Genomic DNA, 22,185 nt, shown 5'->3' on the forward strand with positions numbered 1-22,185 from the left:
GCTTATCAATGGTAAACCTGAGCCTGGAACGATGCACACAACCGCCCCTTTCACTTTAGAGGTCCCCCCTATCACATCATATCGGGGTCTTCCCTACATGTCAGCACAACCCCCCCTCTTCATATCAGAGTGCCCTCATTACATTAGATGTCTCCCCATCACATCGGGGTCTTCCCTACATGTCAGTGTCCCCTATACCCTTGTCACATTAAAGGCCCTTCCCCATCACTTCACATCGGGGTCTTCCCTACATGTCAGCACCCCCCCTTCATATCAAGTACCCTCATTACATCAGACATCCCCCCTCACATCACATTGGGGTCTTCCCTACATGGGGATCCCCCCCACCCCCCTTAATATCAGAGTACCCTCATCACATCAGACTTCCCCCCATCACATCAGGGTCTCCCCTACATGGGGTCCCCCCACCCCCCTTCATATCAGAGTACCCTCATCACATCAGACGTCCCCCCATCACATCGGGGTCTTTCCTACATGTCAGTCCCCCCACCCCCCTTCATATCAGAGTACCCTCATCACATTAGAGGTCCCCCCATCACATTGGGGTCTTCCCTACATATCAGCGCACCCCCCTCCCCCTTCATATTAGAGTCTCCCCTTCATGTTAAAGCCCCCCCCTTCACAGACGGGAGGGATGGGGGGAGCACTTTAAATTTTTCTTATTTATTTTAATTTTACACTGTTCCTTTTATTTTTTTTGATCACTTTTATTGCTATTACAAGGAATGTAAACATCCTTTGTAATAAGCATGACAGGTCCTCCTTATTGAGAGATCCGGGGTCAAGAAGACACCAGATCTCATATTTACCTTTTAAAAGCAAAAAAAATGTAATTTTGACGTTCAGAAAAAAAATAAAAATTGATGGCCGAGAACCAGAAGTGACATCAGAGGTCGCTCCGGTCCTCCAAGGGCATAGAGCCAAGTGAGGGCCATCTTTCTCTTACCTGACTTACTGCCCAGCTATCTTCCAGACTGCATCACCCCCGGGTTTACCGAACCGGTCCAGTAAGCCCGGAAACAACCGGTAAGCGCGTGGGGGGGGGGGTCTGCCACTGGAATCACTTTTATCTGAAAGCCGTCCGCCTAACCAGAAAAAAAGATACCGGGGTTATGGCAGCTATGGCCACTTGCCGACCACAATTCGTATATAAATGTTGCGGTTTGCACGTGGTTTACCGGGAATATCACCCATTACCCCGGTATTGTTTTTTGGACATCTGGTGGCGGCCTTTCTCATGAAACCGTTCTAAGCAGCTCAAAAGCCACCGGAACAATTTGCGAAGCGACGGGAGGGGGCGAATGAAATGAGGAAATGAATGCAGCCACCACATCTAATGACTGGTAAGCTTCAATCGTTTTGTTCTTGCGTTTTAGATACACTTCAGCTTCTTTTGTTAGTAGAGTTTGGCCCGGACCATCTCAGAGCTATGCTATTGGTTAGACAGGTCAGCCATAACATTGAATGGCCAATAGGAAGGCCCAGGAGGTGGGAAGAGAAGGTCATGTCAAGCTTGACTTTCACTTCAACTGGACTGAGATTTGGTGCGTAACCTCAACCACCTCTCTATCTCCTCATCTACTGATCGTTCTGGCATGCCGTTTTCACTAAAGGAGTGTGATCATAGCACGGTGTGATCATAGGCTGTGCCTGACCTTGCCCTGGTTTTCGGTTCTAGTATCCCTCTATCCTGTGGGTGTCCCTATTCCAATGTCCTGACTCCCTCCGGTGTATGTATGGAGTCCACCGCTATCTGTATGACGGATATCCAGGGTTTAATGAAGCTGTGAAGGAGCCTTTCTGAGATAACGTAGAAATCATCGCCTTGTCTCCTCCGGAGTGATAAAGAACTGCGCGGAGCTGGAATTAACGACTGATAAAATCTCTCTGTTGCTTGTAAAGTTTGTGATTAATATTTGTAGCGACATCACCATGAAGCGACCGCCGGCCAGCGCTGCCATTTTTCTTTTAATTAGCCAGACATATTGAACCAGAAAAAGAGTTGCGAGCGATTTTCTAATTAAAATGGAAATTGAATTTAAAACCATTGTTTATCATTTTTCTGTCCGCTCTCCCGCCTTTCTTATCGCAGCTTAACGCCCGTCCATACATAACCGCAATAAAACTTCCCTCCGATCAATTTTACTGCAAACTTCGGGGGGAATTGGCGGCAGTGATAAGACATTCCTTCACATCAGATATATGGCGTCAGAATTTCATTTCCAGGAGCGAACGGTTTACACCTTCATGGAGAGGAACGCTGCGATCCGGAATGGAGATAGAGATGTGAAGGTTTCCTTCCCTCCATGTCTTCTTATTGTGTCCCATTGGGGTCCCGTGTGACAACCCGGAGCGTGATGTGTGACAACCTGGAGCATTTTGTGTGACAACCCGGAGCGTGATGTGTGACAACCTGGAGCATTTTGTGTGACAACCCGGAGCGTGGTGTGTGACAACCTGGAGCATTTTGTGTGACAACCTGGAGCGTGGTGTGTGACAACCCGGAGCGTGGTGTGTGACAACCCGGAGCGTGGTGTGTGACAACCCGGAGCGTGGTGTGTGACAACCCGGAGCGTGGTGTGTGACAACTCCTCATATTCCATCAAATGATTATTCTGTATGTATGGACTCTGCACAGTACTACTTCTCTTGCTGGTACGATTGTTGATAATTCGGGTTTTCCTCATTTGGATTTTAGGGTTGATTCTGAAGGAGTTCATTGGAGGGTTTCCAGTTTAGTAAATAAGGGATTTGTGTAAATATAGCAGAATGTGTCTGTATCACCCCCCCCCCCCCCGGGGGCCGTCGTCTGCTGTGAATTCCAGAGATTTTCTTGGCAAGACTTGACGCTGATATCTTGCCAGACCAGCCTGCCAATGTTTATCAGCATCTTAATGTATTTATTAATGATGTATAGAATTATTATCGGCTCGCCAGCTCTGGGTTTAGTCACGGTGGGGGCGCGGGGTCCGTTATCAGGACGTCTGAAGTGCGGATCGTGCTGGCGGTGGGTTCTGTTCCCGTACAATGTCCGCTGTAGGAAGCACTACGATCAAAGTAACTTCCTTGTGTAAAAAAAAAAATCCCTTTTTTTATAGTGTGTTTTAGATGTATTTTTGTACACAAGCAGCTCCTTTATTTATTATTCAGTCTTTGTGTTACCGGAAAATGCCGTTTTCTCCCTATAAAGAAACGGTCACATTTTCTTCTTGTTATAGTTTGCAAGAGAAGCGCATGCGTGATGACGTCACACTGTGGGGGTGGGTACAATTGGCACAGCACCCGTCACGGCTCCACCAACGTCGGCTGCGGCACAGCGCTCTGATTTGTGGGCACGCTCAGTACAGAGCGCAGCGTGCATGCGCGGGTGATAGAAACATTCCCTGTACCTGCACTAGAGCCGCACGGTTCTGGCTAAAATGAGAATCACTATTTTTTTGCTTAGAATAAAGATCACGATTCTCGCAGTATGACATCATCTTTCACATTATACAAAAAAATTGGGCTAACTTTACTGTTTAGTTTTTTTTTTAATTCATTAAAGTGTATTTTTTTTCCCCAAAAAATTGCATTTGAAAGAAAGACCGATGCGCAAATACCGTGTGACATAAAATATTACATCAACCGCCATTTTATTTTCTAGGGTCTCTGCAAAAAAAATTTTTGATAATGTTTGGGGGTTCTAACTAATTTTCTAGCAAAAAAAATACTGATTATAACTTGAAACCAATAAGTGTCAGAAAAGGTTTAGTCTTTATAAGTGGTTAATTTTCCCTCATTTACAGACCGAAGTTCATTCCTTTGATCTAAAGAACAAAATGTTACAATGTTTATAGTTTGCTCAGCTGCTGAGGAATGTTGTGTTAATTGGTAGAATACCTGTTGTTTTTTTTGACAGCTGTCGGCTTCATCAGAGAATTCTCTGCATAATAAGAATCAGGAAAATGCTTTGTTAAGATCGCGAGGGGGGAAAAAAATCGTGATAACGATTCTTAACAATGAATTGTGCAGCCCTATCCTACAGGTGATCCTTATTCTAGGTTTACCTGAAGGTACAAGTTAAAAAGCGGAGATTACTAATGCTTTCCCGGAGCGCGGAGAAGAGGGATCTGCGAATATAAAGTAGGCAGAATCATGGAGTTTATTTTTAAGAATTTTCTTCTGCAGTCGGTCTTATTGATTTTATAGTGTAAACATATCGAACGTCAACCCGACATGAAGCAGAGCCTCTGATCATAAATATGCATATTCATTCCTTTGATCAAACTTCCAGTCTTACATTACAAATCATATCAGTGGATGAGGAATGTGGAACTGCTTCTTGTCTTTACACTCGATGTAAACCTACAATCTATTCTTCATTATGTTTGCCATCAGTTCTCATTCTATGCAATTTTCTTCAGCAAATCTTTCCAGTACCAGCACTTCCTGTTTCAGGCCGACAACACCAAGCCCAATGCCTTGCAGTATTAGGATCAGCGTTGTCGGCTACAATCGGTCAACTGAAGGAGGATACGCGGCGGGCCGACAGCACTGCTGCTAATTGACTAGGCAGTGGCTTAGCGTGGTCAGCCTGAAACAGGAAGTGCTGTTACTGGCAGGATCCCTGATTCAGAAACTCTACAAAAGATTCACTGTATGCGAAGAGAAGAGACAAAGTGCCAAACATACTGAAAGATAGGTTTATTGATTGCACCCATTTTAAACAATACAATCAACTAATAAATTCTAAATCTTTTCTAGTTTACACAGCTGCCTTTTAGCTACAAAAGTTGTGTTTCCCTCTAGAACAGGGGGTCTCAAACTGGCGGCCCTCCAGCTGTTGCGGAATTACAAGTCCCATCTTGCCTCTGCCTGTGGGAGTCATGCTTGTAACTGTCAGCCTTGCAATGCCTCATGGGACTTGTAGTTTCGCAACAGCTGGAGGGCCACCAGTTTGAGACCCCTGTTCTAGAGCATGGGTGCTCAACCTTTTGCCCTCCAGCTGTTGCAGAACTACAAGTCCCATGAGGCATTGCAAGGCTGACAGTTACAAGCATGACTCCCATAGGCAGAGGCATGATGGGACTTGTAGTCCTGTGACAGCTGGAGGGCCACAGGTTGAGCACCCATGCTCTAGAGCAATGGTTCTCAACTCCAGTCCTCGGGACCCACCAACAGGCCAGATTTTAAGTATTACCTTGGGGAGTTGCAGACTAGAATACTGCAATCACTGAGCAGCAAGTGATATCACCTGTGATGTATTTCAGTTATCTTGCAAACCTGGCCTGTTGGTGGGTCCTGAGGACTGGAGTTGAGAACCACTGCTCTAGAGTCTAGAAGGACTAAATTCTGAATATTTAAAAAAAATAAAGTTGGATAGTAAAGGAAGGATAGCAAGAAAGGTATATTGGGTGTACTAAAGTAGCGTTTCCCAACCGAACATGGAAACCTAGTTTGCCCTGGATCAGCGTCATGGTGCAGGCGGTTTGGCTACCAGCACCATAACAACCAATGATGCTCCAGGGCATTATGTACAGTGTCATTTGTTGCTATGATGTTGGCATCTGACCTGCACCACAACAACTCATAATACTGATCAGGGCTGCTGTTAGAAATCACGGGGGGCCCCATACAGCCTACCTGACAGGTCCCCCCTCCCGGCCGAAAGTGACAGAAGACATTGATTTATCAGTCCTTTTCTCTGCAGCCTCAGCTGCCCAGATGAATGAATAGGAAGCGCTTTGAGGCTTTCTGCTCATTCACAAACTGGAGCAAAGGAAACACAGTTTACTATGCTTCAGTGATGAATGGACACAGGAGTGATCGGTACCGATCGCTCACTCTGTTTATTCAAGAAAGGAAGGGGCCAGTAAATGACATCTCCCCCCTGTGTCCGCAGTGGCTGCAGGGGAAAGGGTCACACAGGGGGCCTGGACAGCAGATGGAAGGGGCACCAATCCCCTTGTAATGCTGCCAGAAGGAGGGAGAGAAGGAATAGCTGGCTCTGCTGCAGGGGGAGACAGAAGAGGATCGGTGTCTGCAATAGGACAGTACAGCCAGCCCTCCTGCTTATCGGGTGCTTCTGTCCCTCTTTTGAACTGATGGGGCCCGGGCCCAGTACAGGAGGGCTGGCTGTACTGCCTTATAAGAGGCCCTGATGCTGATTAAGAGTGAGAGGCATGCAGGGCCACCTCCAGCATTCAGAAGAGAATTGAAGAATTGCTCCTCCAGAGTTTCTCCACCACCTACCATCTACTGTGCTGATGGCGCCACAAGGTAGGGCTCTGATGTGAAGAGGGAACTGAGCGACTGAGGGGGGGGGGGGGGGGGGGGGGGGGGGGGCTCTGTAATATAGAGAGTTCTTGTGGTGGAGGCATTCTGATACATCGGGGGGGGGGGGCACTTTGACATGTAAGGAGGAAGGGGGCTATGGAGTATGGGGGGGGGTCTGATGTGAAGAAGGAACTGTGTGACTGAGGGGGGGGGGCTCTGTAATTTAGAGAGTTCTTGTGGTGGAGGCACTCTGATACATCGGGGAGGGGGGGGATCTCTGTAATTTAGAGAGTTCTTGTGGTGGAGGCACTCTGATACATCGGGGGGGGCACTTTGACAAATTAGGAGGAAGGGGACTATGGAATTTAGGGGGGGCTCTAATGTGATGTAGGGCACTCAGCTTCCCAAACTCAGGTTTCCCATTGATAACTACCATTTGCATTGTTTGCGTACTTTTAAAGGGTGCTACAACTGAACAAAGGTTGAGAAACGCTGGTCTTACAGTACATTAAAAGGCTTAAACTCTTATTTGCTCAAGGTGTTAAAATAAGAATGACTGCCAGGCAAATGGCATTTTCATAAAAAGACGTCAACATGACTTCTGAGGCGGTGTTTCCATGTTCAGGGTTGGTCACACACTCCTGAAATGTCATACTTTCCTCATTCTGTGATTTTCTTCTGCAAATATCTGTTTAGGCCGAGACATTTCATATGACTGGGAATACAATGCTGTCCTGGGATAGGGAACAAAGCTAAGCTCTACATCAAGCCATTCTCAGCCAGGGTTCCATTGGAATCCTAGGGTTCCTATAGAGGTTGCTAGTGGTTCCTTGAGCTGCGGCTGCTTGACCTCCCACTAGATGGTCCCTGTATAGTTCTGCAGTCAATGCTACTTGGCAGAGCCAGATCCATGAACCCAATGATCTAGGGTGGCATTCTAGGGGCATCATTCCCACTGACCACCAAGGAATTGTTTTTTTTTTCAAAGGTTCCCTGAAAATGATTTGAAGGGTTATTTGGTAAAAGGTTGAGAAAAGCTGCTCTATGTACTGCAGAATGCGTGTGAAGCTGCACTCTGGGGGTACAGGTGGTGTTTTGGGTGGTCGGATGTTTATTGTGGGGTGTTGTGTCCCCTGTGCTCAAAGGTCAGTCATTTCTGAAGACGAATGATTGGAATAGTTCATCTGAGGGAAGCAGGTGTTACATTAAAGGTACATCGCTGCCTCGGGCATTCTCCTTATGTTTCAGGTCAGATGTGCAGAGCCAGGCAGAGGATGAATTCCACCCCAGACATCATCTGTATCTCCACATGGAGCTTCTCAGACAGGTGCAGGACCGATCGTTTCCTAGTACAGTGAGGGCTGTTCTTGGCTTGTGAGCAGCTCTTTGTGATCGTGAAAGGGTTAAACAGGAGAATGTATTATCATATTAATAAAGTAGAGAATCTCCGCCTGGGGCCAAGATTAATGATTTAATGTTTTTGTTGAAAGCCTTCATCTCCCTCATCCCCACCTCACTGGTAATGACTACGAGGTAATGAACTATGAGGATCGCCTGAGTATAACACCAGCAAAAATTACTGACACATACAGACTGCAAACACCAATTTGTCTTCATCTGCAACACACAACACACCTGACCTACTACCACAGGGTGGTGTGTGCGACTGAGAGACCTTATGTGCCTGGACAGGAAATGGGGACTAATTGCTGGAATGTAGAGGATTAATAGTACAGATCAATGACATCACAGAGACCCTTCATATTCATGAGAACACAGCCTATCCAATCACTAGAGACCAGTGACATCACAGAGACCCTTCATATTCATGAGAACACAGCCTATCCATCACTAGAGACCAGTGACATCACCGAGACCCTTCATATTCATGAGAGCACAGCCTATCCATCACTAGAGACCAGTGACATCACCGAGACCCTTCATATTTATGAGAGCACAGCCTATCCATCACTAGAGACCAGTGACATCACCGAGACCCTTCATATTCATGAGAACACAGCCTATCCAATCACTAGAGACCAGTGACATCACAAGACCCTTCATATTCATGAAAACACAGCCTATCCAATCACTAGAGACCAGTGACATCACAAGACCCTTCATATTCATGAGAGCACAGCCTATCCATCACTAGAGACCAGTGACATCACCGAGACCCTTCATATTTATGAGAACACAGCCTATCCAATCACTAGAGACCAGTGACATCACCGAGACCCTTCATATTCATGAGAACACAGCCTATCCAATCACTAGAGACCAGTGACATCACCGAGACCCTTCATATTCATGAGAGCACAGCCTATCCATTCACTAGAGACCAGTGACATCACCGAGACCCTTCATATTCATGAGAACACAGCCTATCCAATCACTAGAGACCAGTGACATCACAAGACCCTTCATATTCATGAAAACACAGCCTATCCAATCACTAGAGACCAGTGACATCACAAGACCCTTCATATTCATGAGAACACAGCCTATCCAATCACTAGAGACCAGTGACATCACCGAGACCCTTCATATTCATGGGAACACAGCCTATCATTCACTAGAGACCAGTGACATCACCGAGACCCTTCATATTCATGGGAACACAGCCTATCATTCACTAGAGACCAGTGACATCACAAGACCCTTCATATTCATGAAAACACAGCCTATCCAATCACTAGAGACCAGTGACATCACCGAGACCCTTCATATTCATGAGAACACAGCCTATCCAATCACTAGAGACCAGTGACATCACCGAGACCCTTCATATTCATGAGAACACAGCCTATCCAATCACTAGAGACCAGTGACATCACCGAGACCCTTCATATTCATGAGAACACAGCCTATCCATTCACTAGAGACCAGTGACATCACCAAGGCACTTCATATTCATGAGAACACAGCCTATCCAATCACTAGAGACCAGTGACATCACCGAGACCCTTCATATTCATGAGATCACAACCTATCCAATCACTAGAGACCAGTGACATCACCAAGGCACTTCATATTCATGAGAACACATCCTATCCAATCACTAGAGACCAGTGACATCACCGAGACTCTTCATATTCATGAGAACACAGCCTATCCTGTCACTAGAGACCAGTGACATCACGAGACCCTTCATATTCATGAGATCACAACCTATCCAATCACTAGAGACCAGTGACATCACCGAGACCCTTCATATTCATGAGAACACAGCCTATCCATCACTAGAGACCAGTGACATCACCGAGACCCTTCATATTCATGAGAACACAGCCTATCCAATCACTAGAGACCAGTGACATCACCGAGACCCTTCATATTCATGAGAACACAGCCTATCCAATCACTAGAGACCAGTGACATCGGTCCCCAGTATAAAGGAGGACCTGTATGATTCTCTTTAATGCTCAGCTTGAAAAAATAATTTTCTTTGGTCCGTATTAAGTGGCTACATGTGGTAGCAGATAGAGGAAAGAGTTAAATAGTAGCACAATGGAAACATATTCTTCCTGCTCTGATTATAGTTTATTTGTAGAAAAGATTATAATGGATTGTAGGGAATCCAATCCTGTGTTAGTGTGTGGAGCGCAGTCACATATGGGGCGACTTCCATATACACAGTAAACAGTGCTGGATAGAAATATACAGAGACGGGTCACATGCAGGCCTGGCTTACTATGAAAGGTCCCTCGCTGGAGAGGAAAAACAAACAGGGTTCAGTCCAGACCCCTCCCCCCCTACCAGGGACAATCTGTAGAGATGTATAGATTTATATTCATCTTCCAAGGTGATTGTTCAACAGCTTGTTGCTCTATTGCGTAGGTTACAGTTGAGTGTAAGCTCCTCTGGTACAGAGTGTGATGTGATTGGCTCAGTGTTCTTTATACAGCACTGCGGTATATGTCAGAGCTATATAAATGTATAATAATAATAGTATGTGACGGGGGGGGGGGACATTAGAGTGTAAGCTCTTCTGGTGTAGAAACTGATGTGACTGGCTTAGTCTTCTCTCTGAATAGTTCTGTAGAGTGTCAGCACTACACCAACAAATGTTAACAGAGACTTTTGTCAATAATAATAATATTCCTAGGTTGGTTTTGAAAAGAAAAATTTCCATCGTGCTGCAGGACTGTTAGAGATTTCTGTTGCGCCCTGATGGTCACATCTTCCATTCGCACTGATAATAATCGCACTGATAATCGCACTGATAATCGCACTGATAATCGCACTGATAATCGCACTGATAATCGCACAGTTAGAGATTTCGGTGACCCTGTCCATGTGTCATGCGGTGATAATGGTCTTCCTGCTGTCATGGAGATTTGACAAACCTAATAATTCATTTCTTCTTCAGCCTAGAAATAAGAAATTAAAAATCCGCTCCAAACATTGTATCCGCTGACTTCTAAACACTCGACCTCCGGAGCGCTGCGCTACTCTAACTGGCAATTGCGCGGTCATGCAAAGTTGTACACAAATTAAATTTATATAAAAAAAAAAATTCACACAAATAAAGCTTTCTTTCGGTGGTAACTGATCACATCTGGGTTTTTATTATAAAAAAAGAAAAAAAAGACCATACATTTGTAAAAATAACAATATTTTCTACTTTGTTATAAAACATATCCAATTTCTTCATAAATTTAGACCAAAATGTATTCTACTCCATGTCACCAGTGATCAGGGCTGATCCGGCTAACACTGTGCTTTTGGGGACACTATATTATATGGGGACACTATTATTGGGTACACTATATTACTGGGGACACTATATTACTGGGGACTCTATATTATATGGGGACACTATTATTGGGTACACTATATTACTGGGGACACTATATTACTGGGGACTCTATATTATATGGGGACACTATTATTGGGTACACTATATTACTGGGGACACTATATTACTGGGGACACTATATTACTGGGGACTCTATATTATATGGGGACACTATTATTGGGTACACTATATTACTGGGGACACTATATTATACGGGACTTTATATTACAGGGGACTCTATATTATATGGGACATTATATTACTGAGGATACTAGATTAATGGGGACACTATATTACTAAGACAAACAAGATATTTGGGGGGCACACCCTAAAAGATGCATTAAAGATGGTGCAGCCATAAGACCATACAACAGAACAAAATATTACAGCGCACACATGCAAAAAAGACATTTACCTCCAGCAAGGCTTATTAAAAACACCTAAACACTTTCAAAAAACATTATCAAAAAATATGGGGATTTGGTCACACCATGAGCACCATATAGGAATATAGTGTGACCAAATCCCCATATTTTTTGATAATGTTTTTTGAAAGTGTTTAGGTGTTTTTAATAAGCCTTGCTGGAGGTAAATGTCTTTTTTGCATGTGTGCGCTGTAATATTTTGTTCTACTATATTACTAAGGACACTATTACTGTGGACACTATATTATATGGGGACACTATATTATATGGGGACACTATATTACTGGAGACACTATATTATTAGGGACACTATATTACTGGAGACACTATATTATATGGGGACATATATTATTGGGGACATTATATTATTGGGGACACTAGTATAGTACTTACCATGACCAGGATACAGACTCGGACAGACACTATACTAGTAATTGAGAAGAATGGGAGTAGATCGTGCTGGACTCGATCAGTCAGTGTTGTAGGTAGGTATGGTGTGGACAGATGGAAAGAATTGGTTCCCCGAGGTCTGAGCCCAGTTTAGAAGAAAGGTGGTGGTGAGCTCTGTTTAGGTTTGGGCTGCTACCTCGGTGTGCACTCCTAAGGTCGCCTCCACGTATAATGTAGAAGAAAAGAGAGTAAAGCAGCGCCCGGTATCCAATAAAGGTAAGTATATTTATATTTGATTTGAAGATTCAGTAGTAAAAAGAGGCCAACGCGTTTCGGGGGAATAAAGACTCGACAGCTGCCTCTGAACACACAGCCAGCGCTGTGGACATCCAACAGTCCAGATTGCTGTGCCAAAGTCACCCTCCAACAGGACTATTCCACAACCAATTCTACTAGCAGCCCTGATAAAGGGGGAGTCTTTAGTCCCCCAAAACCCGTTGGCCTCTTTTTACTGCTGAAGCTTCAAATAAATTATAAATATACTTACCTTTATTGGATACCGGGCGCTGCTTTACTCTCTTTTCTTCTACACTATACTAGTAATGGCGGTGATCAGCGACTTACAATGTGGCAGGCAATCAGGGATTGGTGTTTCCTGACACTGACATTGCTAGTGACACCAATACGGTGATCAGTGATAATACTGTACAGTGTACTAATGACACTTGGTGGGTGGCAGATGTGTTCAGGAGGGCAATCAAGGGGTGTCTGTGTGCCTAACAAGCGTCTGTTGTGCTGATTTTTCTCACAGACCAGCTGGCTTTACTTCCTGATTTCAGCTCAGAACGAAAAGTGAAATAAGGGAGAAAGAAACAGCCAGATCTGTGTTGTGATTGGCCACAGCCATCAGCAGGTTTACAGCCAAAATCATTGGCTGCGTACTTGCTGACGATCTCTATCTTCTTGTACGGAGTCTGATGTGACTGGCTCAGTGTTCTTTATACAGCACTGCGGTATATGTCAGAGCTATATAAATGTATAATAATAATAGTATGTGACGGGGGGGGGGGGGGGGGGGGACATTAGAGTGTAAGCTCTTCTGGTGTAGAGACTGATGTGACTGGCTTAGTCTTCTCTCTGAATGGCTCTGTAGAGTGTCAGCACTACACCAACAAGAGACTTTTGTTAATAATAATTTCTATAGGTCGATTTTGAAAAGAAAAATTCCATCGTGCTGCAGGACTGTTACTTCCAGTAGAGATTTCTGTTGCGCCCTGATGGTCAAATGTTGCTCTCGCACTGATAATCGCACTGATAATAATCGCACTGATAATCGCACAGTTAGAGATTTCGGTGACCCTGTCCATGTGTCATGCGGTGATAATGGTCTTCCTGCTGTCATGGAGATTTGACAAACCTAATAATTCATTTCTTCTTCAGCCTAGAAATAAGAAATTAAAAATCCGCTCCAAACATTGTATCCGCTGACTTCTAAACACTCGACCTCCGGAGCGCTGCGCTACTTTAACTGGCAATTGCGTGGCCATGCAAAGTTGTACACAAATTAAATTTATATAAAAAAAAAAATTCACACAAATAAAGCTTTCTTTCGGTGGTAATTGATCACATCTGGGTTTTTATTATTAAAAAAAGAATAAAAAGACCATACGTTTGTAAAAATAACAATATTTTCTACTTTGTTATAAAACATATCCAATTTCTTCATAAATTTAGGCCAAAATGTATTCTACTCCATGTCACCAGTGATCAGGGCTGATCCGGCTAACACTGCACTTTTGGGGACATATATTATTGGGGACATTATATTATTGGGGACACTAGTATAGTACTTACCATGACCAGGATACAGACTCGGACAGACACTATACTAGTAATTGAGAAGAATGGGAGTAGATCGTGCTGGACTGACTCGATCAGTCAGTGTTGTAGGTAGGTATGGTGTGGACAGATGGAAAGAATTGGTTCCCCGAGGTCTGAGCCCAGTTTAGAAGAAAGGTGGTGGTGAGCTCTGTTTAGGTTTGGGCTGCTACCTCGGTGTGCGCTCTTAAGGTCGCCTCCACGTATAATGTAGAAGAAAAGAGAGTAAAGCAGCGCCCGGTATCCAATAAAGGTAAGTATATTTATATTTTATTTGAAGATTCAGTAGTAAAAAGAGGCCAACGCATGTCTGTGTGCCTAACAAGTGTCTGTTGTGCTGATTTTACTTACAGACTGGCAGGCTTTACTTCCTGATTTCAGCTCAGAACGATGAGGGAGAAAGAAACAGCCACAGCCATCAGCAGGTTCACAGCCAAAATCATTGGCTGCGTACTTGCTGACGATCCCGTGCAGAGCCCTGACCACCGTGGTCAGAGTACGTCTTTCTGTCATCCGCAGCTGTCCTCTCGGCTCTCCTTTCTCCCCCTCCTCCCTGCCTGTCAGCTATGTGTCTGTGTCTCCACAAAAATTTCCTTTTTAAGAAGCAACACTTAAACAATGCTGTCTCTCACACACCAGCAATAAATCAGAATTGTTGATATGAGTGACTTTTATTTCAAGGAAGGATGTTGGTGGAGAGCCTCAAGGCTGGTGATCAATGTTTCTCTAGTGCAGAGTTGTGAAAATATAACATGAACTTTCACTTGTATTGTCTAAAACCTTTCAGTATGAGGGCCACACATTGTATACAGGCAGAAAGACAGTTATAAAAATAAAAGAATCAAATTTATATCTTTGTGTTTGATTTAGAGCAAAAGAGAACAAATTTCAGTAAAACAAAGTAAAGAAACGTCTATTACAGCCACCCTTACATCAGGGCCCCATCTCAGTCCCCCCTTTACATCAGGATCCCCATCACAGCCCCCTCCCTTACATCAGGGTCCCCATCACAGTCCCCTCCCTTACATCAGGGTCCCATCACAGCCCCCTCCCTTACATCAGGGTCCCATCACAGCCCCCTCCCTTACATCGGTGTCCCCATCACAGCCCCCTCCCTTACATCAGGGTCCCCATCACAGTCCCCTCCCTTACATCAGGGTCCCATCACAGCCCCCTCCCTTACATCAGGGTCCCATCACAGCCCCCTCCCTTACATCGGGGTCCCCATCACAGCCCCCTCCCTTACATCAGGATCCCATCACAGCCCCCTTCCTTACATCGGGGTCCCATCACAGCCCCCTCCCTTACATCGGTGTCCCCATCACAGCCCCCTCCCTTACATCGGGGTCCCATCACAGCCCCCTCCTTTACATCGGTGTCCCCATCACAGCCCCCTCCCTTACATCGGGGTCCCCATCACAGCCTCCTCCCTTACATCGGTGTCCCCATCACAGCCCCCTCCCTTACATCAGGGTCCCATCACAGCCCCCTCCCTTACATCGGTGTCCCCATCACAGCCCCCTCCCTTACATCGGGGTCCCCATCACAGCCCCCTCCCTTACATCGGGGTCCCATCACAGCCCCCTCCCTTACATCGGGGTCCCCATCACAGCCTCCTCCCTTACATCGGTGTCCCCATCACAGCCCCCTCCCTTACATCAGGGTCCCATCACAGCCCCCTCCCTTACATCGGGGTCCCATCACAGCCCCCTCCCTTACATCGGTGTCCCCATCACAGCCCCCTCCCTTACATCGGGGTCCCCATCACAGCCTCCTCCCTTACATCGGTGTCCCCATCACAGCCCCCTCCCTTACATCGGGGTCCCATCACAGCCCCCTCCCTTACATCGGTGTCCCCATCACAGCCCCCTCCCTTACATCACAGTCCCCTCCCTTACATCGGGGTCCCCATCACAGCCCCCTCCCTTACATCAGGGTCCCATCACAGTCCCCCCCCCTTACATTAGGATCCCTATCACAGCCCCCTCCCTTACATCGGGGTCCCATCACAGCCCCCTCCCTTACATCGGTGTCCCCATCACAGCCCCCTCCCTTACATCGGTGTCCCCATCACAGCCCCCTCCCTTACATCACAGTCCCCTCCCTTACATCGGGGTCCCCATCACAGCCCCCTCCCTTACATCAGGGTCCCATCACAGTCCCCCCCCCTTACATTAGGATCCCTATCACAGCCCCCTCCCTTACATCGGGGTCCCCATCACAGTCCCCCCCTTACATTAGGACCCCTATCACAGCCCCCTCCCTTACATCAGGGTCCTCATCACAGCCCCCCCCCCCCCCACATCAGTGTCCCCATCCCTGCCCCCACTAACATAAAGGTCCACATCAGAGCCCCTTCTTATATCGGAGTGCCAGATAAAATCTTGGAGCAGGCCGTAGTTTGGAGACCCCTGGTGTAAATCATGGTATAGGGTGATTTTGTTCTTCCCTGTGGAATGACGGGTTCTCTTATGTGAAATTCTCTGTCCCCCACAGTCCTCTTCTGGCGGTGTCCTTCGCTGCAGCCTGCGCCATCCCCGGGATCTCCATCCTGACTCTGGCCGTCAATCCCCTGACCGGGGCTTTGGGTGCCTTCAACATCTTCCTGTACACCTGCTGCTACACTCCCATGAAGAGGCTGAGCATCGCCAACACGTGGGTGGGCTCCGTGGTGGGTGCCATACCCCCCATAATGGGCTGGACCGCTGCAACCGGCAGTCTGGATGCTGGTAAGTCTATTATTATCCCTGTAATTACATCTATTCTCTAATCATTCCGGATAGAACAGAGGGAGGGGATACTAGATGTGGTGGGAGCCATTGGAGGTTGTGAGCCTCATGTATGATTTCTGTTTGTACAGCAGTCAGTGGTGACCCCTATTAGAGCACAGCGGGGTCCGTCTAGTACAAACATCTAAAAGGGGTACACAGATTGGCCGTGACTTGTACAGGGCGGCATTGTTACAATACACAGAAATTGGTAAGAGGTTTAGGGGCGGCTCTCCGATAATTATCATCAGCGCTATTCACTTCCCCTATTCTGGGGCCTAATTATATGAAGACCAATTTCTGTCATCGCTCAGCTGCCTCTTCATATGACGGCCTGTTCAGTTTAACCCTTCAGGGTCCGGCACCATTGTCTCCTATTGGGTGTTCACCTTTCACGTTCATCCACAGACAGTTCTGTATGGAGACTCTGTATGGGACGCGGTCATGTGACTTCTCCGCTCTGCACAGAAAAGTGTCCGTTTTCCCCATCGGATGGTCAGACTGAAGTCTTCTCCTCGATCGTACGAAATCCAGATTGTGACCGTGTAGAGGAAGGTTAATAGTCGCTGTTTATCCAATCCCCCCCCATAATCGCATTCCCACCTAATCAGTCTACATTGTGTCAGAGCGAGTTCTGGTGACCGATGTCAATAGCTCAATCAAAGGCAAGGACCATTCTCTTCTCTAATACAGCTTACATCCAATCCAAGGGATTGTCTCTCAATGAATGGTGCAATTTAAAGATGTTACAGCTTCTGAACAATTCTAAATATTATCCCTTCATTTAAAGAGCACCTGTACCAATGCTATGAGGGAGAGTGCTGGGCTTAGTTCTTCCTGAGGGAGGTGTATTGTGTATTGCAGGGGTCTCCAGACTTCCTAAACAAGGGGCCAGTTTCCTGACTTTAGGAGGGCCGGGCTGTGGCCAATGGGATGAGAAAATGCCCCAGTATTGATGGGAATCCACAATATCTCAGGCTTGGTGGGCAGTGGAATTAAAAAAAAAATTAGTTCAGTAGGAGGATAAATGTCCTATCGTTGGTGTCAGTGGGATGAATGGCGCCCCCATAATTGGTGTCAGTGTGACACCCCATCGTTGGTGTCAGTGGGATGAATGGCACCCCCATCATTGGTGTCAGTGGGAGGAATGGCGCCCCCATCGGTGTCAGTGAAAAGAATGGCGCCCCCATCGTTGGTGTCAGTGGGAGGAATGGCGCCCCCATCGTTGGTGTCAGTGGGAGGAATGGCGCCCCCATCGTTGGTGTCAGTGGGAGGAATGGCGCCCCCATCGTTGGTGTCAGTGGGAGGAATGGTGCCCCATCGTTGGTGTCAGTGGGAGGAATGGCGCCCCATCATTGGTGTCAGTGGGAGGAATGGCGCCCCATCGTTGGTGTCAGTGATAAAAATGACGCCCCATCATTGGTGTCAGTGGGATGAATGGCGCCCCCATCGTTGGTGTCAGTGAAAAGAACGGCGCCCCCATCGTTGGTGTCAGTGATAAGAACGGTGCCCCCATCGTTGGTGTCAGTGATAAGAATGGCGCCCCCATTGTTGGTGTCAGTGATAAGAATGACGCCCCATCGTTAGTGTCAGTGGGAGGAATGGCGCCCCATCGTTGGTGTCAGTGGGAGGAATGGTGCCCCATCATTGGTGTCAGTGGGAGGAATGGCGCCCCCATCGTTGGTGTCAGTGGGAGGAATGGTGCCCCCATCGTTGGTGTCAGTGGGAGGAATGGTGCCCCCATCGTTGGTGTCAGTGGGAGGAATGGCGCCCCATCGTTGGTGTCAGTGGGAGGAATGGCGCCCCCATCGTTGGTGTCAGTGATAAGAATGGCGCCCCATTGTTGGTGTCAGTGGGAGGAATAGTGTCAGTGATAAGAATGGCGCCATGTCAGTGGGAGGAATGGTGCCCCATTGTTAGGGTCAGTGTGACGCCCCATCGTTGGTGTCAGTGATAAGAATGGCGCCCCATTGTTGGTGTCAGTGGGAGGAATAGTGTCAGTGATAAGAATGGCGCCGTGTCAGTGGCAGGAACAACGCCCCATCGTCGGTGTCAGTGGGAGGAATTGGTACTGATCACTCACTGTGTTCCTAATTGAAGCATAGAGGCTCCCCGTTCGGAGTTTTCTATCTCTCCTGTTCATTCATCTGCAGTGCAGCTGACGCTGCAGAAAGGAACTGGGGAAGCTCTGTCCTCAGTCCCTTTCTCTGTCTTAAGTGAGGCTTCGGGGGTCTGTTTAGAACCCCCCCCCCCCCCCCAACAGTATTGTGTAAATAATGATTGAATTAAAATTTTAAAAGAAAATAAAAAAAATTGTAAAATATCAGACTAAACTTTCTAATCAGATAAAAAGCCACACCCACTGTTTGCCGTGGTGCGCTATGCATGCCGCAGGTCACATCTCCCTGGTTTGGGCCCATGGTCCTGTTAAGGTGGCACTGCCCAGAACCACACACAGCCTCTAGCTGAAGTCCCCAGAATCTCAGTAGGAGAGCCGTCTGTCTGCAGACTTAATGTGTCCCCAGGTGAGGAGTATATGATATATGCAGAGTCCTGTACATCTCTATTCACATGGCTCTGTCAGTGACGGGAACAATTGGCGTTCTACAGGGACATCTTTGATTGAAGAGCTTGCAATCGACCAGTAGGCTGGTAGGATTAGAGCAACGTGGACCCCAGAGCGCCATGTGCCCCCCCGTCCTCATCCATCTTGCCCCCACGACTCCCAGTGACACAATAAAAACGCTGAGCTGTCACTCGGGGGCAGAAAGCCTCGGCTGTCACCCTAGGTGTAAACAGTGACGTGACGTCGGGGGACCCCCGCAGTGGCCGGGGCTCTTCCTGTGGGGTTAGTTTGGTTTATTTAGATAACAAAGAAACAAACATCCTTCGCCATGATGAAGGATGGAGTCTCCCCCAATCATTTATTTTCTCAGCCTCGATCGGCCTCTCTGCTCGCTGTGTAAATAACACATAGTGAGTTCTGTGCCCTCGGGCCGGATTTCATTACACACGAGGAGGACTGATGTGTAGAAGAGTGCCGCGTCTGCCCGCTGGAACAAACACTCTTATTAAAATAGATGGAAACCTGACTGGATGACATTGAGCTTTACTGGAGCGCCGTGTATCAGAAACGATCGTTTTCTATAAATTCAGTATTTGTCTTTTTTTGTTACACGTCAGTTCTGCTGATCTCCTGCAGCCTCTTTCTGCCTACACAACCCCCCCAGCGATGGCCGCATGGCATTTCTCAGGACGGGGCTCTCTGGCCCTCCATTTCTTAGTGTTGGCTGCGTTATGGAGAGGGGAAAATCCAACCCGCAGCAGTAAAAACCTGACAGAGGTTTCAGGCTGCTCACGCATACCATAGCCGAATTAGGGTGAGTGTCTGCGCATGCCGCTGCGTTCCCATAGACATGGACGGGCTTCTCGTACGCACCAGCCAGGTATGTTGCAATTGGATATAAGGCTCCATTCACACCGAGGCGTTTTGAATCGCGGGCGGAATCGCCGCAGGGCGCGTTTTACAATACCATTTCTCAATGGCACCCAAAAGGCAGTGCGATTTTTGCAGTGATTGTCACGCAAATAAAATTGTGGGACGTATGTCGCCCCAAAAGAAGTACTTCTTTTAGGCAGCGTGCTTCCCATGATTTTGCGCGGCGACATCGCAGCGTGTCTGGGGCGCCATTGAGGAATGACGGCATCGCAAACGTTGTCCTGCATTTTTCCGTGATTCTGGAATCGCCACGATTCAAATCACCTTGTTGTGAACGGAGCCGAAATGTTTTTTTTTTTTTTTAACTGATGCCATTTGTGTAAAGCCGCACTTGTGCGTTTCTCACCTCGGCACTACATTTTTCCCAAACACCCGCGCATGCGCAAAAACAGCTATTAGAGAAGTTCCAAACCTTCGCCATCTTTGCGCAGGAAATCACCTGCCACAGCACTTCAGCACTGGATAATATAATATAGCAATGGAAGCACTGAGGGGGGGGGGGGGAGGGATCCCATGTGAATTTTCACAGTGAACAGTAAATTGATTGGCTGTAAAGGTTTTAATCCATCACCTGCTGACAATCTATAATACGGTCATTTTGGGTCACTTTGCGTGCAATTTTAACCACTTACTCTCAGGAAGGTTCCCCCTCCCCCCCCCCTCATGACCAGGGCATTTTCTCCCATTTGTCACTGCGCTACTTTAACTGGTAATTGCGCGATCATGCAACTCTGTACACAAATGAAATGTATATTATTATTTTTTTCCACACAAATAGCTTTCTTTTGGTGGTATTTGTTCACCTTTTTTTTTTTTTTTTTTTTTTTTTTAGCAATATAAACGGAAAAAAGACTGAGAATTTTGAAAAATATATATATATATATATTTTCTACAATCTGTTAAACATATCCAATCAAAAAATCAAATTTCTTTATAAACTTAGGCCAAATGTATTCTGCAACATTACTTCAGTAAAAAAAAAAAAAAAATTATTCCAAATAAGTTATTAATATATTGGTTTGTGTGAAAATTATGGTGTCTACAGACTATATGGTACCAGTGTGTGCCTGTGATAGGGTGGCGGGAAAACTGGTGCTAACTGACACTGGCTGGGAAGGAGATGACAATGTGTAATGCAGTGGCTGCTGGTGGTATTTTTTTTTGGGGGGGGGGGGCCTGCAAATAATCCAATCAATGACACCCCCCCCCTCAAAAAAATAAAAAATATATACCACCAGCCCCCCACTTACCCCCATCTAGGTTGCGGGCAGCGCTTCCCCTGGGCAGCGGCCTCACCCCGTGTCTCCTCAGCGGTCATTAGGATTGCTTCTCCTCTCAGCCAAGCGGGTGATGGGTCTCAGGACCCGCTTCCTGATTGGCCAGGAGAAGAATCAGAAAGACAATAGTGAATATTAATTTGCTGGGCACTGCTCTGCTCCCTGAGCCCACCCTTTTTTGAAACCAATTAGCTCCTCAGGCTCTAATCATGTGCTGCTAAAAAAAAAAACCCATTGGAATCTATGTGTCCGGCGCCCTGCATGTAGATTAGGGGCCGGGAGCATGGATCAGGGGGTCCGTGCCCCGTACAGACAGGCCGCCACTGGTGTAATGTGTTTAATGTGTGCTGCTTTTACCGTTATTGTCCATCTTTTCTCCCTGCTTTGTAAGGAGAAGAAACAGCCAGATCGCTGTTCCATAATACACAGAGCTCTGTGTGTGATTGGCCAGAGTCGTTCAGCTGACTTCAGCCAAAACCATTGGCTGAAATCTGCTGCCCAACTCATGCCGTGTCCGCGCACACCCAATGCGATCCGATTCCTGTCCGAATTGACAGTTCGCACTGCGATATGCGAACTGAAATGGGGGTGTCATCAAGTTTGTATTGACACCCTCAGCAGTTCGTATAGAGCAGTGTGAACTGCCTGCGAGTTGTATGCGATGCACTGGATTCGCAGGGCTCCACATCGCTGCACTGAGCCAGAAAGATGTAGATACCTATTTTCAGCCCCCTTTGATCTGGTCACCACTCCAGGCTTTACCAGCCATTTTGGAGCCTACTCTACTCTCTACACTACTACACTCTACTCTCTACACACTCTACTCTCTACTCTACTACACTCTACTCTTTACACACTCTACTCTACTCTC

General features: G+C 46.7%; 1 protein-coding gene across 1 annotated transcript in view; it reads left to right on the forward strand.

Moving 5' to 3' along the window:
* Positions 1 to 22,185, forward strand: part of COX10 (cytochrome c oxidase assembly factor heme A:farnesyltransferase COX10) — a 161,115-nt gene that overhangs the window by 129,870 nt on the left and 9,060 nt on the right. Inside the window, 1 exon segment of the mRNA XM_073606964.1 lies at positions 16,267 to 16,499. Within this exon segment, the coding sequence (XP_073463065.1) occupies positions 16,267 to 16,499 (233 nt within the window).

Source organism: Aquarana catesbeiana, linkage group LG12 (assembly GCF_042186555.1).
Source record: "Aquarana catesbeiana isolate 2022-GZ linkage group LG12, ASM4218655v1, whole genome shotgun sequence".
Classification (NCBI taxonomy): domain Eukaryota; kingdom Metazoa; phylum Chordata; class Amphibia; order Anura; family Ranidae; genus Aquarana; species Aquarana catesbeiana.